The 26,457-nt window shown below is 40.5% G+C and overlaps 7 protein-coding genes and 1 non-coding gene across 8 annotated transcripts; 4 read left to right on the forward strand and 4 right to left on the reverse strand.

Moving 5' to 3' along the window:
* Positions 1-823: 823 nt before the first annotated feature.
* LOC101314323 (L-type lectin-domain containing receptor kinase IX.1-like) lies at positions 824-2,761 on the forward strand. The gene has a single exon (XM_004308245.1). It carries the CDS (start codon positions 824-826, stop codon positions 2,759-2,761), a length of 1,938 nt encoding a protein of 645 aa, XP_004308293.1.
* A 373-nt stretch (positions 2,762-3,134) lies between these two features.
* LOC101306166 (pyridoxine/pyridoxamine 5'-phosphate oxidase 2-like) lies at positions 3,135-5,541 on the forward strand. The gene is made up of 7 exons (XM_004306599.1): positions 3,135-3,378; positions 3,536-3,585; positions 3,652-3,709; positions 3,808-3,840; positions 3,992-4,087; positions 4,861-5,028; positions 5,116-5,541. The coding sequence occupies exons 1-7, from the start codon at positions 3,283-3,285 to the stop codon at positions 5,215-5,217; spliced, it is 603 nt and encodes a 200-aa protein (XP_004306647.1). The 5' UTR covers positions 3,135-3,282; the 3' UTR covers positions 5,218-5,541.
* A 256-nt stretch (positions 5,542-5,797) lies between these two features.
* Positions 5,798-8,217, reverse strand: LOC101314609 (laccase-6-like). Its single transcript, XM_004308246.1, has 6 exons — positions 8,098-8,217; positions 7,858-8,009; positions 7,523-7,767; positions 7,260-7,388; positions 6,066-7,013; positions 5,798-5,928 (listed from the first exon to the last, which is right to left on the reverse strand). The coding sequence occupies exons 1-6, from the start codon at positions 8,215-8,217 to the stop codon at positions 5,798-5,800; spliced, it is 1,725 nt and encodes a 574-aa protein (XP_004308294.1).
* Positions 8,218-13,309: 5,092 nt separating this feature from the next.
* Positions 13,310-16,005, reverse strand: LOC101314895. The gene is made up of 4 exons (XM_004308247.1): positions 15,832-16,005; positions 14,960-15,397; positions 14,114-14,675; positions 13,310-13,605 (listed from the first exon to the last, which is right to left on the reverse strand). Exons 1-4 carry the CDS (start codon positions 16,003-16,005, stop codon positions 13,310-13,312), a joined length of 1,470 nt encoding a protein of 489 aa, XP_004308295.1.
* Positions 16,006-17,412: 1,407 nt separating this feature from the next.
* LOC101306751 (pentatricopeptide repeat-containing protein At1g05600-like) lies at positions 17,413-19,028 on the forward strand. The gene has a single exon (XM_004306601.1). The coding sequence runs from the start codon at positions 17,413-17,415 to the stop codon at positions 18,931-18,933; it is 1,521 nt and encodes a 506-aa protein (XP_004306649.1). The 3' UTR covers positions 18,934-19,028.
* A 97-nt stretch (positions 19,029-19,125) lies between these two features.
* On the reverse strand, positions 19,126-21,491 carry LOC101307044 (mediator of RNA polymerase II transcription subunit 4-like). Its single transcript, XM_004306602.1, has 3 exons — positions 21,244-21,491; positions 19,617-20,862; positions 19,126-19,391 (listed from the first exon to the last, which is right to left on the reverse strand). The coding sequence occupies exon 2, from the start codon at positions 20,858-20,860 to the stop codon at positions 19,652-19,654; it is 1,209 nt and encodes a 402-aa protein (XP_004306650.1). The 5' UTR covers positions 20,861-20,862; positions 21,244-21,491; the 3' UTR covers positions 19,126-19,391; positions 19,617-19,651.
* Positions 21,400-21,471, reverse strand: TRNAE-UUC. The gene has a single exon. It is a non-coding gene; the product is annotated as a tRNA-Glu (tRNA).
* A 1,136-nt stretch (positions 21,492-22,627) lies between the features above and the next one.
* LOC101315186 (nephrocystin-3-like) lies at positions 22,628-25,233 on the forward strand. Its single transcript, XM_004308248.1, has 3 exons — positions 22,628-23,181; positions 23,693-24,601; positions 24,779-25,233. Exons 1-3 carry the CDS (start codon positions 22,628-22,630, stop codon positions 25,014-25,016), a joined length of 1,701 nt encoding a protein of 566 aa, XP_004308296.1. The 3' UTR covers positions 25,017-25,233.
* The last annotated feature ends 1,224 nt before the right edge of the window (positions 25,234-26,457 follow it).

Below are 26,457 nucleotides of genomic sequence, written 5' to 3' on the forward strand. Positions count from 1 at the left end.
CTGATTGAGGTGCAACAGTCTTAATTTGTTCACGTACTTCCCTAAATAACTTCGTGTTTGATTTTTAGTTTAGTAGGAAGCTTAACCCAACAGATGTGAGTACAGCAACTCACAGCTTTACGATATAGCAAAATGTTTGATCGCTTAGGGGAACCTCGTGTCATGATCGATATAGCAAGATATATATCCACACCAGCTCACTTCAGCATGTTGCCGAGTTCGCATCAATCCTTTATTACACAATCAGTTTTTGCTTAGGTATAATCTAGGCATTGGTTTAGAAGATTTTCCAGCTGCGCACATTGTATCTATTTGCATAATTAAGCTGCTATTTCTGGTGCTTTCGATATCTTTAAGATGGTCATGGTGACATCGCCGCACTACAATACAGATTTTGAGATTTTCTGCTAAGAGGATTTCCAATTTTGTGTCCAAGGTTTTTAGAAGCTAGTACACACTGCCAATCATATCTTCTAAAATCCTTGGCGCGTTGCTATTATATTGTAGTGGTTCCTCTCTCAGAATTCCCTAGAGATTGTTGAATCGACATGTACATGTACACCAAGCTATAGTAGTTTATTCCAAGGTGAGGGACGGATTTCATTATGTTAAGAAAAAACAAAGAAACAAACATATGCATCTCTTAGTTCGTCCTTAATTGCGTTGAGCATTAATTTGAAATAAAATCTAGCTAGCTATGTGATACATGTTTTTTGATTGTTTGCATTGAGATTTTGTGTAGTTCTGCACAAACTTACATGCATGCATTACCATGTCTCTTATAACTAGCTTCATGCATGCAGCCTGTAGCCTCTTCATTGTCATGAATTTTCTGTCTCGGTCTGTTCATCCAATTTCGTTCGATATATATCAGTTCAATCCTGATACAGAGAACTTAATCTATGAAGGTGATGCCAAACCTATGTCAGGAAATGTTCAACTGACCTCACTTTTGGGTACATACCTTGTAGGGTGGTGTACTTATGCAAAACCTTTGCATCTTTGGGACTCTGCTACTAGGTCACTGGTAGATTTCAAAACTCATTTTACTTTCACGATTGACACCGGCGACAAGAACTCATTCAGTGACGGATTTGCGTTCTTCCTTGCTCCTTTCGGCTGTCCAGTTCCGGCTAACTCTGCTGGTGCCTTTCTTGGATTGTTCAACAGAGACACTTGTTTTGATGAACAGTCCGAAAACCAAATTCTGGTAGTTGAGTTCGATACCTATCCAGACAGATGGGATCCTCATGAACCCCATGTTGGGATCAATATCAATAAGATAACCTCAGCTGTTACCGCCAGATGGAATTTTAGCAGCAAACAATCAGGGAAGGTGGCTAATGCAATGATCACTTACAATGCTACAACGAAAGATCTCCAAGTCTTTTGGACATATGAGGAAGATGTAGTGTTTGATCATTCCCTTTCTCTTCATATTGACTTGAGAAATGTTCTCCCAGAATGGGTGACAATTGGTTTTTCTGCAGCTACTGGAGAAACCGTAGAGACGCATGTTATACATTCATGGCATTTTTTTTCAAGCCCGGTTCCTGATGAAAAAAGTAGCTACAGAATAATGAAATATTCACAAAGGAGGAAGGTAATCTTGATGGCACGGCTCGCTGCAGTTCCTTTGCTTATTCTGATGCTTGGTGTTGCCTTGTGTTATTGGTTGGTAGTGAATAAGAACCGCAAAGCCAGCACTTATGGACAAGATTTGAATCACTCCAAAACTGTGACCTCCATAAATAAGGATCTTGAGAGGCGAGCCTTTCCGAGACAGTTCACCTATCAAGAACTACTTGCAGCAACAAAAGGCTTTGCAGATGAAGCGCGATTAGGCCAAGGTGGTTCAGGAGAAGTTTACAAAGGAATCATACAAGACCTTTGCTGTGCAGTTGCTGTCAAGAGAATATTTGCAGATTCCGATTGGTATGAGAAGATCTTCACCAACGAGGTCCAAATAATAAGCCGGGTTATACACAGAAACGTGGTTCAATTCATAGGATGGTGTTACGACCAAAGCGAGTGCTTACTTGTTTATGCATATATGCCTAACGGTAGCCTTGACACACATCTATTTGGCTCTAGAAAACCAACATTGCCCTGGCATATAAGGTACAAAATAGCCTTAGGGTTGGCTACAGCCCTTCATTATCTACACGAAGAGGCGGAGCAGTGCATCCTTCATAGGGATGTTAAATCAGCTAACGTATTGTTGGACAATGATTTCAACACTAAGCTTGGTGATTTTGGGATTGCGAAGTTCGTGGACTCTCAGCTGAACACACCCATAAAGGGGGTGGCAGGGACTTTGGGCTACATGGCACCGGAATATGCCAACCATGGGAGGGTTAGCAAAGAGTCGGACATATTTAGTTTTGGAGTTGTGGCCTTGGAAATTGCTTGCGGAAGGAGGACTTACCGGAACGGAAAATATCACTTGCCCCTCTTCGGGTGGGTGTGGCAATCATATGGTGAAGGTAAACTTCTTGATGTAGCTGATGAGAAATTGGAAATGGACTATGATAGAAAGGAAATGGAATGCTTGCTAATTGTGGGGTTATGGTGCACTAACCCTAATGACAAAGAAAGACCAAAAGCGGGACAAGTCATGAAGATTCTTCAGCTTGAAGCACCATTGCCGGAACTTCCAGATGACATGCATGGTCAGCCACTGCCTCAAGATCTACAGCAATTAGCAGGACTGGACTCCCACGTATCTTTAACTTCTAGCTTAAACACTGTGGGTCGTTAAAACGACCATAGCTAGCTACGAATAGTAATTAGTAGATGTATTGACATTTGTAATTATCCTCTTGAATCTAGATTTTGTTTCTGTTAACTATATATTAGGTTTATAGCAATTAAGTCGTAAGAGTATTTAAGTCATTATACGTCTTGAGTATGTAATTCAGTAATTGTTGTAACCAATTCAAATATGCAAGTGATCGAATAGAAGATATAAAGAATTCAGTAATTGTTGTAACCAATTCAAATATTCAATCGTGCATAAAGGGAGGCGTACCTTTTGAAATTTACTGCTAGGTCGCCAAAGACCTGTTTTAAATTTACTTTCTCCTTAGGTGGGATGGGAAATGCATGTTTTGTTTTTGCTCCCACGTGAATCAATACACAGATAACCGTATCCAGACGTATCCGTAATTCCGTACGTATCAGGGCTTTTTCGTACATATCCTGGCGTAGCCGCACGTGTCCGTGGGTATCATATCTACGAGGCAAAATAGAACAAGCTTCAAGAAGCAAATTAGCAGAGCAATGGGAACAGTAACAGCTCCAGCGCCATGGAAGCAGCTTCTTCTCAGTGCCTTGGAAGCCAACGCCCACCTCAGACACTCTTCCTACTTTCAGCTCGTATGCCTCTCTCTCTCTCTCTGAATCACTCAATTTGTTGTTAAAGTTTGAATCTTTGAATGTAAATGTGATGTTTTGATGATGGGTTTCACTCAATTTTTCTTTAAAGGTTGAAACTTTGAATGTAACTGTGATGTTTTGATGATGGGTTTTTCAGGCAACGATCGGTTCTAATGGGAGACCTTCAAATCGGACTGTGGTTTTCAGGTAACTTTATCTCTGTTTTCTCTCTTTGAAAGGTAAAGATGATAACTTTACTGGGAAAACTTTCAGGGGATTTCAAGAGGACAGTGATAAGATTCAGATAAACACTGATTGCAGAACCCGTAAGGTTATTCTTGGTCAATGCAATTGTGGGTTTTTGTTGAATTTACTATTTCTGCTAGTGTTGGTTAGACAATTTGATAGTGTTGGTTTTAAATGGTGCAGATTGAGGAGCTTAAACATTGTCCTTTTGCTGAGGTAATTGATCTTTGAGGTATAATCCAGGCATTGGTTTTGACAACTCTCTGCATTGTATCGATTTGCATTAAGAAGTGAAAGCTTCTTTTAGGGTTAGATTGTGTTATCTTTTGGCTGTTCTTGTGCTTAGAGTTAATTTTATATGTTGTAGATATGTTGGTACTTCACCGACTCTTGGGAGCAATTTCGGATCAATGGAACAGTTGATATTATTGATGGATCCAATTCTGATCCCATGAAACTTCAGGTGAGATTACAAATTTGTTGCAAACTACTAAACCAACCGAATGTGTGGGGAAGTCCTAGTTTCCATTTTAGATAAAATGATAGAGATGAATTGATGATGAAATGATAACCATAATGTGGTTTAAGCAATGGAAGACCATTAAGGTTTGAGATTTATGTATCCTTTTCTTATTAAATAGGTTTGTTACAGAACTAGATCCAGTACAAAAGTTTTTCACAATAGATAGTATCAGGGTTAGATTTTGCTAGTTTGGCAGTTCTAATTGACATTGCGTAGACTCAGTATTGAGCTTACCTTTGCTAAACTGGAATTGGCAAATACAAGTCTATGATTAAATCTACTAATCACACTGCATAATTGACTCATAGGAGATTCTCTCTGCCAACGACAGAGGCCTATTTTATACCTAACATTAACTACATTCTCGGATTAGAATTCCATTACATTCTGCAATATGATTCTCATGTGACTACACACAGGACATGTTCTAGGCTCATAAAGCTAGGTGGGAAGGTTTAAGCTGGGTACATCAGGAAAAATGGAAAATGCAGTTGTGTTTTTTTGGTTTGCAATTTCAGTGACATGATATTGAAATCACACAACTTCGTTCATTTCCTTTAGGAGAGCAACTCTGAACATTGTTTCTCAAATGAAATGTCTGTTCCCAATTGAGCATATGTGGGTTCCGATATTACAGTCTAGACACTGGTAGCATTCAAGCTTTTACTTACCTTCAGACGCATAATGTATTCCTCTAAAATTGCCTGCTGCAGCAAAGAGAAAAATCTTGGTTTGCCGGTTCTTTGAGATCAAGACTGCAGTATTTGGGACCAAGTCCAGGTCTCCCCAATCCAAGTGAACAACCAGCCAATGAAGTCTCTCTAGATCCTTCTACAGGCCCAGTTGGGGCATTTTGTTTGCTTGTTCTAGATCCACATCAGGTATTTCTATAGCCTCTCTAATCTTGCATTGTTTGAAAATGTATTTGGTTTCCTGCTTAATTTCTCTGGGTTTTTAACATCTGACAGGTTGATTACTTGAATCTGAAGAGTAACCAGAGGCTGTCATTCACATCCACTCCAAGTTCCGATGGAGAAAAGAGCTGGACTTCAGAAAAGGTTAATCCTTAAGCTCCTAATAAGCATGAAAGAAGTTGCCACACTTCCAAAAAAAAAAGCAAAAGAAGTTGCCTGTGATTGCTTATATAGCATAAATATTCTCAAATGCAGATTCTTATTCCTTCAAGGCTGTAATTTAAAAGGATCTATTTGTATGACTTTATCATGTGAATCTTCATTCATATCATATAGATCAGTTCTACTGGAGAGGTGATTGTAATCTACTCAGAAAGCATGCTGACCTTGCTCATTACTTGTAATATATGAATATCTTTCTCTGTATCTATTATCTATCTACCTCTTCATTCATAAATAAATGAAAGGATATTACACCCAAGAAAAAAAAAAAATTAAGGGTAGAGTAGAAACCCGCACAGATGAAGGGGAAGTAAAGTAAAATGCCCTGTTATATTCATCAATAATTTTACTTGTTTACACCCACAATCTCAAGTTCAGAAAAATGGTACAGTAACACATCAGATACATGCAATAAAGAATAATAGACTGGAAAGACCCTTCACTCAATCCTCCTGTGTCAGCTATTGAAATCCATAGCAACTAATAGACCAAAAAATAAAGAAATTCAAAGGCACTAGCATTGAGGCAGGTCTGCAGGAGGGTGAGGAAGTGATTCAAGCTTTCCTTTTCCATTCTTTACAACAAGCACTGTTCCTAATCCCCATGACTGGTGTATGTCCAAATGACAATGCATAAACCAAACCCCTGCAGTTAATTTGGTCATCCATTTAGTCAATAAAGTTTATTCCCCAAACTTACTACTTCAGTACTTACTATAAACCTCAGTATTTCTAACAAGTTCAAACATGTATAACTATACATTTACCAAACATAAACCTTACCAGGATTGTCAGCGATGAAACGAATAGCAGCCCATCCACCAACTGGAACTCCAATCGTGTTCATATAGGGTGGATCGACCAAGTTGAAGCTTGCATTTTGGGGACTGTAGTTCCCAGTACCATAGCCAACTACATAGAAGCTATAGCCATGAAGATGAATTGGATGGTTCTCAGTAGTGACAGTCCCGGTGTCCTGCAAAATGAGTTGCACTCTAGTACCATATTCAAGGACCAAGGTCCTAGTCCCATTGGATATTGCCTCTGTATTATTAGGAATACTATTAGGTGCTCCATTAACAAAGTCATAAAACTTCTGGGGTACCTTAGGGAAGTCCTCAGTGAAATACCCATTTATCCTCTTATAATAAGCTTCCAGGACTGAAACTTTAGGCTTCACAAAACTTATATTGTTCATTGATGCTGCCATAACGCCATTGTTAAGGCCTTGGCAATCTTTCTTGGGTGTCTTGGAGTGACACTTCTGAACATTTAACCCAATGGTGACAAAAAGCTCACTGTCAATCTTTCTGGGGACGTTAACAGGTGCAGTTAAGCTCCTTAATCCATCCATTACCGTCTTAACGGCGAGATTATCATTAAAGCTAGGTAGCTTAGCAGGTAAAGAGAAGCTATTAGGTACAGCCCCCAAGTATTGAAAGTAAGCAACGGATGAAATGTTTTGGAACTTGACACCCTTAGCTGACATGTAAGGTCCCATGGCCATGGAGTATTTTCCCTGGGGCTGATCGGCAGTGACCAAAACTACCATAGTCTGGCCTGGTCCGAGCATCACTCGGTCTGTGGTGAACGGCTTTGTGTACTCTGCATCAGCTTCAACTATAGTCAGATTGTGATTGGCAATGGCAAAGAAGCTCTCTACATTTAAGCCTGCATGTACTAGCCTTAGCATGTATGTCTTCCCAGATACCACATCAATTTGATATACATCTGAAAGAATCCACAAACATTTACACAGGAAAATATTAGTCGACTTTAGTAACTATACGCATCACACGACACTGACAAATGGGAGACTCATGCCTTATGTACACAAGTGTAATGTATCAAATATACCAAGTATACCAAGTATATTTTTGATCACATATCTCATATAGGCAACTGAGTCTCAGCATTTTAGTCGCTGAAACATGATGATTAGATATGATGTATATAAGATCACATTCCCTACATTACCATTGTTAGAGCAGTTGTAATTGGGGCCTGGGTGGCCATTGATTGTAAAGGCACTTGCAGGTGTAGGAGGTCCTCCGCTTGCTGCAGTGTCATGCTCAAGTTGTACAACATCTTGAAGCCAGTACTCCCCTGAAATATTTTCCTAGTTAGCAGAAGTAAACTTCCAAGTTTCAACACGTGAATCAAAACCTGATTTTTATAGCCTCGATTGATAGTTTAATAACATAACATTTCTAATGTGCAACAAAAGGTGTGTATCTTACCTAGTATTATGATGTGTTCTTCATAAGGCACTTTGAATGGGTAAGGAACCCCGGTTTTGGGATAAACTATGAGGGCACCGTAGACAGTTGCCCTTAGCCATGAAACATGAGCATGCCAGAAGAAAGTGCCTTTCTGCTTCACCATTGTAAACTCATATGTAAAACTCTGGCCAGCTTGAATCGGACATTGCGTGATGTATGAAGGTCCATCAAACCAGCATGATAACTTTTGCCTCACACCATGCCTTCATCAGAAAATACACAGAAACTGTTAAAACTGAACCGGAGAATAAGAACATGCTAATATGGGATTCAGTTATCCATGGATGATTTACCAGTGAATAGTGGTATTGTAAGGTGTCTCATTGGTTACTTTGACAATGACTCTATCATCTTCTTGAGCATAAACAACCGGCCCCGGGAACATTCCATTGATAGTCACCATATCTTTGCTGGTGCAAAGTTTAGCAACTCTTGTGCTTTGTACCTGCATTTGCCACAAAATAAACTTTCATTGATTAGCAAGATTAAAAGAAAAGAGACCTATAAGTCATGAGGACAAAAGAGAAAATGACCTTGAAATCATAGAACCTGGTTTGTCCTCCACTAGGCCATTGTGCCATAACAAGCACATTGTAACCAAGGATCAACAATAAACTTGCCCATAGAAGAAGTGAAGTGGAAAACCTCACCATTTTCAGCCACAGAGAGAACTAACTTGTGGCAAGACAGGGCTGGAGGGTTGTTTGATAGAGTCAATCCAAGAAGCTATTATATACCTTTTTCTGAAGTCTGCTTTTTTCTTTTTTTCTACTGTAAAGTCTGATTGGAAGAGAAGGAAAAAGCATAGCTTTTACTTCTTCTAGGAGTATCATGTTTGTCAGCTTTCATGATTTCTCTAACATGGCATTGGTGATAATAAGCTGTTGGGGATGTGATTATTCACTGCGACCCCTATGTGGGGATCGACTGGTCTTCTCTACCCTAAAAGAAATTTCACTTTTCTTTTTCTGTCAGTATCTTCCTTTGTTGAGCTTAAATCATGTCATTTGACTATGAACATAGACACACCTGAACATAACAGCTACCTCCTCTATACCCTTTGTATTGTCTATCACTTTCTACCTAGATATGCCTTAGCTCCCTGGTTTGATCCAAACCCTTTCTTGGAATGGTCAGTCTTTATATACAAGCATATATTCAGTGTCCATATATCATTATGTTGTAACTTGTTACCGTATCAAAACAGTTTCGTGTCTGCAAATTTGTTATATGAAATGGAGAGAAAAGTGAAAGATGGGATTCTTTGCTGTGCTTTTGTTAGACAGACTATTTCTACTCAAAATCATAAGAACAGTTGTTGCACGCCTTCACTACCTAACCCCACCTTCACTAGATTTGCAATTCTTCCATAGATTCGAAAGACGAATGGTTTTTCGATGCAATGTTCATAAGGGTTGAAACTAGTCGTTGTGTTTAATGTACAAGAAAACTTTGAAATGGTCTAATGGAACTTATGAGCCCTCTAGTTACTTTTGTTCCTTTCTGAATTCTGATTCAACAGTTGGAAAGGGCTCGTCCAGTTCTGCAGAAGCTGCACAGAAACAAAATAGGCATTTTAACGGAAAGTGGCTTTAGAAAAATAATACTACTTCGACAAACTTTGAACAACCCATAATGGTGTCCAGTGTGTGCTCAGATAGCTTCAAAGCAACTCTACAGTACCGAGTGTGATAGAAAACTAAATGAGAACCTGCATATCACTATATATTTCTTTTTTCAATTGTAGAAATACAACAAAGGCTACAACGTAGCACCCCTACAGCCCTACCACAGCCTAATTGCATAATATCAAGATGAAATGCTGGGGAGCAGCTAAAGAAGGGAGTGAGTCCAGCTAGCATATTACCATATGTTACTATCAGAAAGTTCTCAGTTTTCAGTGAGGGATGTAAACTATGCGCAATGGAGCTCTATCACAACCCACATTCCACACTCGAGAAAAACTTATAGCAGCAGCAATCGAACGAGAGAAGAAAGCTTGAAATCACACGAAATTAACCACCAGTAGACTGTAACCAAAAGTAACTGAGCTTAGTAAACATACTTCCAATGTCCCTTCCCTTTTGTATTGTGGGAATCAAAAGTGTTTGAACCGGAGTTACACTTGTTCAGAACCTCTAAAATTAGTCATGCTTAGATCATTTCTCTCAGGTCATAACCTAGTTGGGTACGAATGGGTCGTGAGAATGCATGAATTATTCCAGGTGGTACAGAAACACTTGGCTCTGTTGTTCATTTCACACTTGGCTCTGTGGTACAGAAAATGTGGTGCTTTGGCTCCTTGTGGATTCCCTAGGAAACCAAAGGCTCCAATTCTCAGCTTACAACAAACAAATGCAGCAGTAACTCACTGTACTAACAAACAAAAATTTGTAACAAACTAATAATGTAACCTCCTCAACACTGCACTTCTTAATAAGAGAGAAGCCAGTCCTTTCTTTCTTATAAAAAACTGATAAGCTGAATAGAGTATCTAAACCAGTTATGCTTTGACTGTTATAAGCAAAGAGAGGAAAGGGTAAAAAGAGAGACATAGAGATGGGGTGTCTGCCTTTACCTTCGCGAAGAAGACGCAAGGCTGCGGTTCCAAGAGATCGAGTTCTGAAGGGGAAGAGAGCAAAGCTGTATATAATCCAGCGTTGCCTCGTGATGCTGATTCTCTGGAGAGACGATGAAGATAAGTGATGTATGTTTAGAATTGTTGAATAATAATCAATGTATCTCTCTCCTTCCTGCAAATATGTAGTGGAAATCTAAGATGCACTGTAATGCATGGTGAGCAACATGCCATGATTTTGCAATGAAAATACTATAGTTCTGCATATTCATCCTCCTTTTATCATTTGTTCCTGCACTTAATCGTCTTGCTAATATGCGGAAACAACCATCCCAAAGCTAACATGCCAGCTTTCATTACAACATCTCAAATTTTATTTTTTGATACAATTACAACATCTCAATTCGACAAGACCGTAAACCATATTTCTGAGTGCATCAAGTTGTAGCTTAAACTTGGCACAGTGGACTTCCATGTATAGTTGTTTTCTCAGTGTATGTTCGCTAGAGATGACCCTTGAGGAGAGATATGTTGCTCACTTATATTCAATTTGAGCAGCAGCAGGAACACTATGAATTTACTATACCTAGTGAAGTTTTCATTTGAATACCAAAGGTAACTTAACACCACCTAGAACACTTGTATGCAAAACTCAAACCAATACAAGACTCTGTAACTGTGTTCTGTCACTAAGATGGAATTTACCTGTTAAGGAAACAATGACAAATCTGGGAAAGTTTCAACAGATTTTGTCGCATATCGCAGCAGATCTCTTGCATTAACAGACTGGTCATAAACCACAGAAAACCTTTAAAACTTCAACACAGATACAGTTTGAACAATACTACTAGACCCTTTTTCTGTCATTCATGTTGCAGATTCAGCGTCCCCCTAATTTATCAGCTAGTTATCTCTAGTCTGCGAAACGAACAGGAACCATAACAATGAATACCCACCAAAAAGAAAACTAGCCAATAAAGATACTCAACGGAATTCTACAAGGAAAACAAGGATGACATCAAGCTCATCATCAATATGAGACTCTGGCAAAGCCATATGGAGACATATGTCTACAGTTCCTTTTTTCCCCATATGTCTACAGCTTACCAAGCCACACAACACCTAGAGAAAACAATCATAAATGCTTGTTCAGTTTCTACAAGCTGCATCAAACAAGTCAATACCCTATTGAATATATCATGCCAAGTTCGCCAACTGCTGCGTAAGCAGTCATAAACCTACCAGAACTTGGACAATTTGCATTGAAACAAACTTATATCCTAGTAGCAGAACCCAAACCTGATTCTAGCAAACACTGAAACTGGTAAGACATCCAATACCTCTGCATAGACTCATCCGACTTTTCATCAACAAAAACACCCCCAAAAACACCAAAAATTGCAAAATGTATAAGATATAGGAAAGACTAAACATAAGCAAAGAATCCCAAATCTGACACACGAAACTCACCAAATTCATATACAAAAATCCACGCTAGTACTACTCATATATGATGATGGATGTAAAGATACTTAAACTCCAATTTACAAATACATTTCACTAACACAAATGTCATACAAACTTAAACACGATCACAGTTCTAATACGCAGTAAACACAACTATATATAATAGCATAAACACTAGAATTCTTCTTCTTTCTTCTTCTTAAAGTTCCCAATATTTCTACATAGAAAATAGTAGCGTACAATACACCGAGAGCGGTCAACATCAGGCCGGAACCTCCTGGGCTGCGGCGGCGGCGGCGGAAGCGGGGGCGGGCTGATTGAGATTGGGCTCGGAGGTGGGGCCGGAGGAGAGCAAGAGAGAGCCGTGGTCATCGGCGGCGGAGAAGTTGTTGTCGTCTTCGAAATCGGTGGTGCTGAGATTGATGCAGGAGCAGCGCTCCAGGGAGGCGAAGAAGGCGGAGGCCACGTTGGTGCTGACGCATGACAGCACCGACATGCAGTTGTTGTTCTCCATCGTCCGATTGATCCTTTGTTGATGGAGTTGCGGAGCTCAGAAAATGGGGTTGTGACTATTTGCCGGAGAAACAAAAAGGAAAGATATTTTCAGCTTTTCTTTCTTCTTCTGCTCGTTACCTGCTGCTTTCTATTTTCATCGTCACACTCCCCTCTTTGTTTTCTTTTTTTATTTTTATTTTTGGTTGACTTGTTTTTTTCTTTATAATAGTAGATTTATATTTCAATTAAGGTAATAAAATTATTCTGACCAATGAATCAGAAGAAATCTCATATGTCATTATTGGAAATATTATTATGGACACGTATTATATTTCTATCGGTAGATTGGTCCAACCGTCTGACTCAAGATATGTTCGAGAGAATGATATCCACAAAATAGTTGTATTGATGGTAACAATCGTACAAATAATTTATAAAACAAACAAACTTGGGCTGAGTAATTTTTTACTGGGATAGTTCATCAAAGGTACTAGTGTGTTTGTGTGTGCGTGCCAAATTGCCAACAGCTCTTAGCACCATTGGGATGGCACATTTTATACACAACTCTCCCAACAAAATCTTTGAAACCATATCCACCTCTTTCATGGTCCAATTGTAGGATTGAGACCTGAATTGGAAATGGATGAGCGTATCTAAAGGACACCAAGTTTGAGTCCTAGTTGAAGACCCTACTACATGAATCCAAGTTGGTCTAGGCTGTTTCTACTATACACGGCAACATATACAAAGAAAAACTACACAGCCACATACACAAGAAAGAACCTTAAGGTACTCACCACATCACATAATGAGGCAATTCCATGCTTTGGCCTTTGCCATTATCAAGCATGGTCCAGAAGACCATTTTGCATAACTTTTCACATATATTTATATGCATATAGAATATAGACCTTTCAAAACCAGACTGTTAAGATCATAAACTGAAAATGTAGAAGATGCAGAATATATCCCAGTAACAATGAATCATAAAGGTCTCATCCAAAAGAATTGTAATGAATCACAAAACTGTTTCTCAATGAGTAATGAAAAATAGTTTCCTCCACCTTTCAGGCGAAAAAGGAACAAATTGCAACACAGCTTATGCCTTACAGTGAAGCCTTATCAGCCATGATGATTAGAGCAATGCCTAAAGTATATACCTTCTCAATGCAAATACATCTGTACCAAAATCCACTCTGTCACTGTTATCTGTAGCGTATGCCACTGTGGTTATCTGAAGTAGACCGGGAGAGTCCTCCTTCGATTGATAGCAATGAGACATTGTTTGGATTCTCTATCATCATCTTAGCAATCAGATAGCCAGACATGCTCCATGTCTGGAACTTCCTTGCTTGCTTCCCAATGTATTTCCCCGTCTTACCATCATAGTACTCAGGCCACCCGTCTTTGGAGAGCCGCTGCTCAGCCAGCTCTATTGCCCTCTTTGCAATCTGTAGCCTCCCAGTCTTGCTGCAAGCAGAAGCCAGCAGCCACAACAGTGCTACAAGAAGATCAAACATGACAAAATTAGCAGCAGAAAATGAATTTGAACCTAGCTCAGACATTGAACCAGCCCAAAAGATTAACAAACTGATAGATTGCATGCAGTGCAACAAAGGTATTTTAGTATGCAGGAAACCATATTAAATATACCATTTTGTGAACAGAGAGATGCTATTATAAAATCTATAGAGGACTATAGAAGACTAAAGCCATCATCAAAATTATGTTAGAGATTTTTGAGAAATGGCAGCATTAAAAATAACATGATCATATGACAAGCCTACTGCATAGACCAAATAAACATTCAAAAAATTATTGTCCTTCCTTGACTACATGTTATGATGCTGGGAAATCGAAGTTCTCAGATAAGAACAGCAATTATCACAAATTGACAAGCATTATTAGAGACTAGAGGTGCTGAAAATGATAGATACAACTACAAAATGAAGAGAACAGACAAGATAAGAACCAATATAAGATAATAATCTATAGTAGTTCCAACTTACTTGGCCATGAACCGCCATTGTGGTAGCTCCATCGCGTATTCTTGGAGTCACATCCTGTGATTGTCCTCCACTCATCTCCCTCTAATGCTGGATATGCAATTTTCAGAGGCATCTCACCAATCAAATCATCCCAACGCTCCTCAATCAGATCCATGATGGCTGTAGCTTGCTTATCTGTGGCTAAACCGCTCAAAATTGCAATGCAGTTTCCAACTAAGAACCACCGGAAGTCCATGCGAGCTGGGCTAACATTGCCAATCAAATACCCTCCTCGTGAGCTGGGCATGAAATCAAAAACCCATTCAGGGATGGACTCTGGCATCACATTGAACGTGTTGACAGCAGTATGGGAATACTCCTCCGTTTTGTATCGGTATACGTTATTGAGCTGCTTAAAATCAAGCCAGTAGTACTGCTGGATGTGAAAGCAGAGAGCTGCGATGCGCTTAGCTATCCTCTCAAGAAGCTCCTTAACACCATCCTCGGGCTTCAACAGCTGCACTGCACACCTCAATGCAAAGTAGAAAAGTGCTTGGATCTCTATTGGATAACCATATATGCCCTGTCCAGAAAGCAAGCAAAGTTGTAAGAAATGAGTTTACTTAACTACGTATAGAAAATTTACAAGAAGACGTGTAAGAGGCATTGGCCCCTCAACTAAGAAATTTTTCCAGTATGAGCTGTGAGCCTGTCACTATGTTTACCTCTTAGCCACATTCTCAGTTAAAACCAAAACCTTACCTACTAGATTGTTACAAACATTATCAAGTGATATGCAATTCTGCCAAGAGATTCAATGCAGTTAAACTGTTTGAAGAATACTAAAAACAAAAGTACCAAACTTACCATCCTCCTGTCAATCATACTGCAGCCATCTGCACAAAGAAGAGTTGGGAATGTGTCAAGGTCATCTGAAAGGCAGAGTTTGAGAATTAGTCTCATTCCCTTTTGCACCTCAGGGCGCTCCCGCAGCGTATGATCACCAGTGCATTTGGTATATGCCCTCAGCAATATGATCCACCAGAATCCAGAATCGACAGGAGCAACTCTTCCAATTGCGCTACCACCGAAATCTGCAACGATGGTTTCCTTGCCATCGGGGGAATCAGTTGAAACCTTAAAGCTCGCAGGAAGTACACCTTCTCCGAGTGTAAAGTTATCAACCTTTTTCTCCCGACCTTGGAGGTGGAGTGTCTTTAGGAGAAAATTCTTTACTATCTCTGGCTCTGCTGGTTTCTTCATGAGGAAGGCCAAACCAGCAGGAATAAAATCTCTCACAAACACCTGCAACTCAAACCAGTAAAACTAAGTTTCTCATTTCGTAACGTTTACTTGTAGTCTGTTCCATTTGTAATGCCTAACAATTGCAGCGATATAACATGATACAATGAACAAAAAATGAGGAAATTTGTATTGAAAATTACAAGTATGCAAGAACCTAGTGCAGAAATGAGGAAATATCTACAGGAAATTTTTACTGAAACCCCAAGGCTAAGAGTGAACACAAATGAGGCATGTAATAGTTCTTGATGTGCAAGCATAGAACTAATAATAGGATTACTCATCCAGAATCGACAGCACGAAAACTTTGAAATAAAGCATATCTAAACAGGCACCATTATAACAGGGATTGCAAAATTAAGGACCTAAATAAGGCAAGAACAACAAGTAATTCTGGTAATTAATTAATTACAGGATCTAAGAAGAGCAGTCTGTACCTGATTGTAGTTCAGCGGCTCCTTCGTTGAATCCATAGCAGCAAGAGTGCCAACCGGCTTGCCTTCATAGATAACGATTGATTCCCTGAGTCCATACCAGGCCTCCTCCACCATAGTCGCCGGAGATTCCTCCAAAGATTCTACCAAGAATTCACGTAACGTAGATACCGCCATACTCTGCAACGTGAGCAGCGACGACGTCGTTTTCTCAGAGATTTGGGACTCAACGCTATGAGTCGTCGCAGCTGCAGCATCTCTCGCCGCCGCCTTCTTCTTCTTCTTCTTCCTCTCTTTGTTCTTCTTGTTCTTCATCTCAGAAACCGAAAGCCTCATCGGCGACTCTATCTCCGGCGTCTCCGAGGCCGTCGCCGGAGCAGTAGCATGATTCAGAGGCTGAGAAGCCTCCTCCTCTGGTTCGTTTTCCTCGTTGAGTTTCCCGAGCTGCGGTGACGACATTTCTCTACCGGAAATGGAAACCGGAAAATCGATCAGAAACCGGAAATTCAAGAACGTAATCGAAATGCACAAAGACGATTAGAGAGAGAGAGAGAGAGAGAGAGAGAGAGCGAGCGAGAGAGAGAGAGTTACCTCCAAGAAGAGTCGTGGTGATTTCTTGCAGCGAATCTAGAGAGAGAGAGTAGCTGTGTGTCTGAACAGAGGTGAGGTGGAGAGAGAGAAAATGTGAGGGAAGAGGGAGAGGTGTGTGTGAGTTTATATACAGCGTGGATTTCTGGGAGGAGGAGAAAGCGTGAAAGGTTTTGGCGGTTAAGAATATAACGGAATTCAGGAAGTCTGGGAGGAGTCGTTGGGAGCTGTGCAGGAGAAGGAATTATTTTGTTTTGGTGAGGGTATTTTGGGGAAATCAATATCCGAGGCCGTTTTGGCTGGTAACGAACTACGCGCGCCCAAACACTACGGAGGCTCGTGATTCAAAATAGAGCACCAAATAATCCACACCAATTTTTTCTTCAATTTTTTTTTTCTTTTGTTTGCTAAATTTTGATTTGTTCCCAACATGTTACTAATAGAGAAGTAAAACTTTCAAATACATAATGGTAGGAAACAAATTTTCATAATCGAGCGGCCATACTTTATATGAGATCAAAGAATCAAAACACCTAGTTACATCAAACTTTCAATTTGATTAATACTATGTCACACTTGTAAGTCTTAATTTGGAAGCCAAATTACTCAGACGGAAATTGCATAACGCAGGATAAAACTCCAACACATATGCAAATTGCAAAAAAAATGTGATTCACACAAATTCGTAAATGAATCACACTCGTTTTTGGTCATTTCACCTCAATCCCAGTTGCTGAAGATTAATATTTAGGTTATGACAATGACCCTCTGCGAATTCCATAAGCATCGCCTCAGTCCCAACTCAAAGGCACAGCACTAGTCTCCTTGCTCGCCAAAATAGTGAGTTAACCATGCAGACCAACTGTTCGACGAAATGCTCAACTGAAATTTCACCCTCCCATTTTTGAGCTCCAATCAATTTCTGAGCTGCACAAATCTTGCAGCTTCCTATCCAGTGCTAGATTACATAGTGACAGCGGTGAATGTTGGATCACCATGAGTATAAGATGGCCGAGGCTTCTCTCGCCGACGAACCTTTCCCAGATCATACGTATGCAGAAAAACCCATTAACAGCTCTGAAGATTTTCAGTGAAGCACAATCCAAGTACCCCAATTACCGCCACAATGGTCCGGTTTATGCCACCGTGATTGGCATTCTCGGAAGCTCAGGCCGAATCACTGAGATGAAGGAAGTGATCAATCAGATGAAGAGTGATTCATGTGAATGCAAAGACTCGGTGTTTGTGACTGCAATCAAGACCTACGCGAGAGCAGGGCAGCTGGACGAGGCGGTGTCTCTGTTTAAGAACCTTTCGCAGTTCAACTGTGTGAACTGGACGCAGTCTTTTAATACCCTGGTGGAGATTATGGTCGAAGAGTCCAGGCTTGAAGACGCTTGTCGCCTTTTCGTGGAGCATTGCTGTGGGTGGGAAGTGAGCTCAAGGGTTCGGAGTTTGAATTTGCTTATGCTTGCTTTGTGCCAGAAGGGCCGTTCGGACATTGCATTGCATGTTTTCCAGGAGATGGATTATCAGAGCTGCAATCCGGATAGGGAAAGTTACCGGATACTAATGAGAGGGTTGTGTGAAGACAGGAGGCTGAATGAGGCAACCCACTTGTTGTATTCGATGTTTTGGAGGATTTCTCAGAAGGGTTGTGCTGAGGATATTGTAATATATAGAACATTGTTAGATGCCTTGTGTGATAATGGGAAAGTTGAAGAGGCTGTGGAAATGCTTGGTAAGATTTTAAGGAAGGGGCTGAAGGCGCCTAAGAAGTTTCGCCTCCAACTTGATCTTAGTCGGTATAATTATGGGGAAGACACAGAAGGCATCAAGCGTTTGATCAATGCGGCTCTGGTCAGAGGAGGAAATCCCAGTTTGGCTAGTTATAGTGCTATGGCAATCGATCTTTACAACGAAAATAAGATCAATGAGGCTGACGCAGTACTAAATGAAATGCAGGATAGGGGCTTCAGGCCAACATCTATTGTTTATGGAGCAAAGGCGGCTGCATTATGTAGGGAAAGGAAAGTTGTTGAAGCAGTGGAGATGATTGAAAAGGAGATGGTGTGGGCGAACTGTGTTCCAACTGTGAAAGTGTTCAGTATAGTGGTGAAAGGCCTTTGTCATGAAAAGCAGTCAGTTCTGGCTTTCGAGTTTTTGAAGAAGATGGAAAAGCAGGTGGGTTGTGTGGCTGACAAGGAAACTTATGGCGTTTTAGTTGATGGGCTTTGTTGTGAGAGTAGATTTCTCGAAGCAAGTCAAGTATTGCAGGAAATGCTTATCAAGTCAAGATTGCCTTGTGCTGATACCTACAGTAAGGTTATTAGGGGACTCTGTTCAGTAGGAAGGCAATACGATGCTGTTATGTGGTTGGAGGAGATGACAAGTCAGGCGATACTACCAGAATATACTGTATGGAACTCATTGGTGGCATCTGTGTGTTGTAACATTGCTAATAATGAGGCATGCTCTGAGGTCTACAACCGGCTAAAGAGTTCTCCCTCAGTGTGAGTTTCTGCAGTAGAGGATGTCAAGAGTGTTTTAAGTTTGTAAAAGACTGAATATGTAAACCGGAACAATAAGCTTGATTCGATTTTGTTATTATGAAACCTGTTAGTGTACTTTCTTCAATCATTTCATGACTTGTTAACAAATTATGTTAGAGATTGCTGTGAATAAGAATAAAGCAAAAACGAAGTGGAATTTCAAAGTTTAAGAGGATTGTATTATCACATCATGGGTATGCTTGAACTGCAAACTTAATCAACTCCTGAGGTCTACCTAATGTTGGAGAGACCTTAAGATCAACAACAGCATTTGAGTTGGTATATTAACTCTTAAGTACACACTAATGAAACAACTCTACTTTAGAAATTAGAGATGTACATAAATCTCATATCAAGTGTTAAGTGATGATTCCAAGCTGATAAAGTTCATTCCCTGCATCAACTTCCAATCATTCTCTACACCTGAGCAAAGAAAACCAACATAAACACTCCATTAGACTCATCAAAGACAGCTTGTAATGACAGACCCTCAAAACTATACATACCCAAAATCCAATGGAATGAAAAATGCACCAAATGAGCTGATATAGGGAATGTGAAGGACTGAAGGGAACACTAAATAAACAATAAAATGACTGGATATGTATATTAAGACAGAGAGATTGTGTAGATCATAAATATGGTTACCTTTTCTAAGAGTGCTACTAACAGAACACTTCTATTTAATCATCATCTTCGGAGCTTCCCTCATCGCTACTATAATCACTACTATCATCATCTTGATCCACAATATCAAGCTGAACATGCTGAACCTGTATTGTCGCTGGTGGTTTATGTATTCCTTGAGGAGCACTAGCCCGTACTTGTGGGGGCACATGTATGGGGAGAGCGTCCAACGGCACTGGATCTCCAGGTTTCCATCCAGGTGGGGGCGGAGGTAAATCAGTTGGCAATTCCACAGGCATTCCTGGTTTCCAACCTGGTGGAATTGTGAAATTTGGAGGAAGTATTCCCTGAAACGGAACCATGCCAGCTTGTTGATTGTATTCTGTTGGTTGTGGAGGTGGGGGCTCCATTATTGCATCAAATGCTTTCTCCTCGCTCTCAACTGTCTTAGGTAATCCCACATCAAGGTTTGCAAAATGGTATAGCTGAGAAGCACGCATTTGTTCATCCTGTGGGGCAGGTGGGAGTGCCCCACGAAGAGGAGCTTGTCCGGCACCAAAATCAGGCGGTGCAAAGGTTGTGTAGCTTATCCGGTGGGCATATGACAAAATATCCGATAATTTCAACTTAGAAGTAACAGTAGTAGTGCATGAAGATTCCTCATCTTCTGCATCCTCCTCCTCCTGTTTTGGCCGCTTGGAGCAACGAAAGTCAGAGTAGTCATCAACAAGGTTATCAAGAATCTGCTCGGCATCCTTAAGTTTCTTGGTAAAGGCAAGAAGTGCAGCATCTTTGGACCGGATTTCACGTGCAATTTTCAGCTTAGAGTCCTGAAGATCAAGAATTTCCTGGAGCTCGGCAACAGCCTCAAAGAGTTGCGTTTGAAGCACCGTGAACTGGGCCAGGATATCTTTGGTGGAGGAAGGATTGGAGTCAAGTGCAGTAATGGGCACTGATTGGCTTTGGGAAGGCAGAAAGGTTGGCAACGAGCCACGAAATGCATTGAGCCAGAGGGACCGATTAGGCGAGACTTCAAAGAGCTTGGAGGCTAGAGAGGCCATTTGGACAAGAAGGGACTGTGCTCTTGGGAGGGGTGGGAGGAGAGAGATAAGAGTCGAAGAGGCATTGGATTGCTTCGACTCATTGGATTGCTGTGAAGTGGGTTTTGGAGGATTAGGGACTTGAATAGATGGTGAAGTGGGATTTGCCAGGCCTAGCCTAGCTGGGGATTGCCCAATTTGGTGCTGAGGTAGATTGGAATTCATTTCTTTCTTCAAACAAAAAATTGAAGAAACTCAGTATGTGATAAATTACAGGCTAAAACAGTAGGTTGAAGCTAAAATTTCCTAAATTCTCTCAAACCCTAAATCAAGATTGAATACATGAGCAGGCTCAAGCTTTCCAAGAGTTCATATTAAATCAAAATTGAGAAGTAGCCCAAATCAATAACAAACTGGAATCAGCAGAACAGTCACTCTGAACTTTATTCTATCATAACAATCTTGGAGGTAATATTCCTATTTTCTTTAAAACCCTAAACCCCAATCAAGCACAAACAACTAATATCAAAGTTATAAGTCAAACAGAATTGAAGCTGAAAAAGAACCCAAAATAGCAATAACGAAGAGGAATAAGCAAGAGAGTTGACCTTTTGAGCAACTGAGTTGAAAGCTTCAGTGAGTTTCGAGGGATGTAAAAGCAGCTACCCAGACTCTGTGCATTTCTAATCTCAGAGACTGTGAACTGTTTCCTTCTGGAAATCGTCAAGAAGTAAAGAATATAAAAGGAAAATAGAAATAAAAAGTTCCATTGCCGGGAATCGAACCCGGGTCTCCTGGGTGAAAGCCAGATATCCTAACCGCTGGACGACAATGGATTACATGCTCATCTAGCTCTACAAAAGAAATATTTAGAAACATTGTTTTGATACATGTTCATATGCTCTTTTAGGCTCATGAGATTAAATATACAATATTCACATTTGAGTAGTCTAGATGGGGATCCACTCATCCAACATAACCCAAGTACCTCTAACTTAACAATGACATTAATTTTAAAAGTTTCGATATCGAATTTAAACTTTTGGTTTTAATAATTGTATATTGTGTGATTTAAAGTTCTCTAGAGTTTAAATAATTCATTATGTGAAACATATAACAAGTAACTTGTTGTACGTGACTCTAAAATAGACAAACTATTGATTATAAAGGACTATAAATGTAAAATACGATATGAAATTTTCAACAACCCTCCTCAGTTAGAATTATTTCCTCTTGGATTTTCTATGGTAGAGATTGTGGGTGGGAAATCATGTCATGTTTGACTCGTGAATGATTATGGGTGGAGGTTATTAGTGAAAGTGGAGCAGTGAAGATCTTTATTTCTAGCATGCTCTAAAGTCTGGGTGTGACAGTGGTGGGTGTGGGTGATGAAGAAGAGTTGGAACTATATTTAAGAAAAGAGATAGGAAAACAAAATGTAAATAAACATGTTAGGTTGAATTAGACAATGAGTATGAATAGCTAAGTAGATGACCAATCATATACCCTCCCTCCAAAATATGAAGGAATGCCAAATTATTTATTTTCCCTTTGGTCAAATCAAACTTTGCAAAATCCCACTTAACCAATCCAAAAAGAAAATACAAACTTGAGGGCATATTTGAAGTTACACAACAGTACAAGGATCAAACCGCAAAAACCCAGCTCCTCCTCCTCCTCCAATGGGTCCACACCGACTCTCCAGCCAGCAAAGGAAAGATTACAGAGTACAGACGAAGCAAAGCTAACTCTGAAATGGATTTCATATCCCTCCTCGTCCCCTTTTTCTTCCTCAACCTTGTCATCAAACTCAAGCACCATTTCCTTCCTCATCATCATCATCATTAGCCCTCTCTTCCACTCCACCACCCACTCCCACCTTCCCTCCCTCAACAAATATCCAACCTTCTCTCTTCAAATCACACACCCATTTCCACACCTCATCAAAATTTCACTTCTTGGGGTATTCTACATTAACTATAATTCCAACCCATGGCAGCTTTGGCGTCGTTAAAGAGCTCGCCTTTCGGGACCCCGGCCCGGTCGGTTACTATACCCGACCCGGTTCACAAGACCCGACCCGGGAAAAAGACCGCGCCCCCGGAGAAGCAACCGATGATTGATGAGGCAAATCTCGACAACCCGGATCTGGGTCCGTTTCTGCTGAAGCTGGCCCGGGAGGCGGTCGGGTCGGGCGAGAACCCGAACAAGGCGTTGGACTACGCGCTCCGGGCGGCCAAGTCGTTCGAGCGGTGTTCGGGTCCGGGTCTTGACCTGGCGATGAGCCTGCACCTGGTGGCGGCGATTTACTGTAGCTTGGGGAGGTTTGAGGAAGCGACTCGGGTTCTGGACCGGTCCATTGAGGTTTCGGATCCGGAAAACGGGTCGGATCATGCTCTGGCGAAGTTCTCGGGGTACATGCAGCTGGGTGACACGTACTCGATGCTGGGGCAGCTCGAGCAGTCTATAGTGTGTTACGGGTCGGGTCTGAAGATCCAGATGGATACTCTGGGTGAGTCCGACCCGAGAGTTGCAGAGACTTGCAGGTAATCATTTAGACTGGCTTGTTTTGGGTAAAGACTAGGTGCAGTGGGGGCTCCACTTGTTTCCTACTCATTGGGATTTGGGTAGATTTAGTGGTTGCATTGGGATTGGGGATGTGTATATAGTAATGTGCTTGTGATTCTCAGAGTTCTGTTTTGGTTGGTGGTGTTTGTTTATTTTTGGTAATATTGCTGATGCAACTTTGGAATTTAACCTGGAATGTACTAATAGTCATGTAACTTCTGAAATTTACTGCATTCTGTGATATACTGATGCCTTTTTAACTGTTTCAATAAGAGTTTGGGTGCAATAAGAATGAAAGTGGGTATGAAGTTGGACGAGATTGACAGTACTTATGTCATAACATGTCAATGTAGCATCAATTTAGTGATTAACACTTCCATGTTGTGCAGATGTGAAGTATGTAATAATTACTGAGTATGTTTGCTGCTTGTATTCCAGTAAAAGTAATGATTATGATGAGTAGATGTGAAATGATATTGGAAATGGCAGGTACCTAGCAGAGGCGCATGTCCAAGTTATGCAATTTGATGAAGCAGAGAACTATAGTATGAAGACACTTGAAATTCACAGGGAGCATAAGGGACCTGCGTCTATTGAAGAAGCAGCTGACCGTCGTTTAATGGCTCTCATCTATGAGGCGAAGGGGGATTATGAATCTGCACTTGAGCACCTTGTCCTTGCTAGCATGCTGATGATAGCCAATGGGCAAGACAACGAGGTTGCCGCTATTGATGTGGGAATTGGCGATATTTATTTGTCTCTTTGTCGCTTTGACGAGGCTGTTTTCTCCTACCAGAAAGCGCTCACAGTCTTCAAGTCTACAAGGGGCGAAAATCATCCTTCTGTTGCATCGGTTTTTATTCGCCTTGCTGATCTGTATTACAAGACAGGGAAGTTAAGAGAGTCTAAATCCTACTGTGAGAATGCCTTGAGGATATATGCAAAGCCTTTGCCTGGAATTGTCTCCGAGGAGATTGCCACCGGGCTGACTGAAATTGCAGCCATTTATGAAGCTGTGAATGAGCCTGAAGAGGCACTAAAGCTCTTGCAAAAGGCCATGAAGTTACTAGAGGATACCCCAGCACACCGAAGCACTATTGCAGGAATAGAAGCACAGATGGGTGTTATGTTCTACATGATTGGGAGGTTTGGGGAAGCTTGGAGTTCGTTGGACAGTGCTATAGAGAAGCTTCGCGCAAGCGGGGAGAAGAAATCAGCCTATTTTGGTATTGTGCTGAACCAGTTGGGATTGTCTTGTGTGCAGTTGTACAAATTAAATGAGGCTGTTCGACTTTTTGAAGAAGCAAGGGATATACTTGAGCAGGAGTGCGGCATTTGTCACTTGGATACTCTTGGTGTATATAGCAACCTTGCAGCAACTTATGATGCCACGGGAAGGTAACTGATCTTTGATATCCATACAAGCTACAAACATTTCCTTTAGTTTAGATGGTTAAGGTCCAGAGATATCCAAATCAAGTTCACTAGTTATACAACTTCTTTATATATGGATTCTACTGTAATGTTGAAGTCTTATATCCACCATTTTAAACAAAAGTGTACATCTTATTACAGGGTTGAATCTGCAATTGAGATATTAGAGTACATTCTGAAGGTGAGGGAAGAAAAGCTTGGGACAGCAAATCCAGATGTTGATGATGAGAAGAAACGATTAGCTGATCTCTTGAAAGAAGCAGGAAGGGTGCGGAACAGAAAGGGAAAATCGCTTGAAAATCTAATTGGCGGTTCCAACTCCCAAAGGATGAAGAAGGAAGGAATGAAGAGGTGGTCTGGAACTAGTTACAAAAATTGACCAAGAAAGACTCCCTTCTTCGGCTGGTTCATTCACTTGCTACCAGTTTTGTTATTTATCTGATTTTGTAGATATCATTGTATTAGAAAAGCCTTATGTGATCCAATTTCCACTGGTTGTCACTTCCCTACAATTTATAAGTCACTCACTTGAATTCTGAACGTTTTAGCCTGTTTCTTAACATCAAATTTGGTTGGTTGTTAACTTGTTATGACGGATTCAATAAAAAATTTACTTTCGGAATAGTTGAATCTGCAAACACATAACTATCTGAGCATGTTGTAATGCAAGGAAGATATATACCAATGACAAAATTTACAAATGGTAAGTCCGTTCATCATTTTCATATCTCAATCTTAAAAACTAAAAGAACGGTGCCTCAACATTTAAACCCAACACAATATCAGTTCCTTTCGTCATTGACACCGTCGAGTTGGACTTTGGTCATATGCAAAACTGTCCACTTCATCTTTTCCCTTCAAAACAATAACCCCCTCCATAAGTCTTTTCCCTCCAAAACAATGTCTTTCACCGTTAGTATCAGTACTTGTGGTGCTCCAGGGTGTTGGAAAGTATATCTTATAGCTTTGTATAGATATTATATATCTTGATATGCAAGAATATTGTATTAAGCAGTGTGATACCGTAGGATAGTGTGAATCAATCTTTTGATTCAGTTGTAATTGTGATAAATGTCTTGCCTTACTGGTATCCTAACTTGTAGGAAGAACCAGACGATGTAGACTAGGTGCTTTGTATATATATCTCATAGTTGAATACAATTATTTATTCTGCCATGTTATACTTTTCTATATGGTATCAGAGCGCAACGCTCTTGGACCTAAATTATCATAATATTTCTGATCAGTCGGTGTTTCTTTGAGAAGTTGTGATTTCTCTTTTGTTTATCATGGCTTCAGTTCATTCTATCATTCAGAAACTTCAAGCAATTGCTCCTCATCTTACCGCTGAACAATGCTTACATATTATGGCATTGGTAAAAAGTAAGCGTGTTTTTTCGTCTCAAGCAAACGGTACAGGTTTACCGCATTCTTCATCAAATTTGTTACCAGTCGCTCCTAATCATTGGATTATTGATAGCGGAGCAACCCATCACATTACTTCTTCTTCAAAATTGTTGATGAATATTGATCAGAATCCTTCTCTGGCACCAGTTTCTTTACCTAGTGGAGCCACGGCCGGAACTACTATGACCGGTTCCATTCGGCTTAATGATTCATTCCAATTAAATAATGTTCTCTGTGTGCCGAGCTTTAAAGTTGATCTTATGTCTGTTGGCAAGACAATTGATGATTTACATTGTTCAGTGACTTTTTTTCCGTCTTGGTGTATTTTATAGGACTTGGCTATGAGGACGATGATTGGTGTGGGTAAGCGACGTGGTGACCTCTATTACCTTGTGGCGTTGGCTTCTGCTTCT

Source organism: Fragaria vesca, linkage group LG7 (assembly GCF_000184155.1).
Source record: "Fragaria vesca subsp. vesca linkage group LG7, FraVesHawaii_1.0, whole genome shotgun sequence".
NCBI lineage: Eukaryota > Viridiplantae > Streptophyta > Magnoliopsida > Rosales > Rosaceae > Fragaria > Fragaria vesca.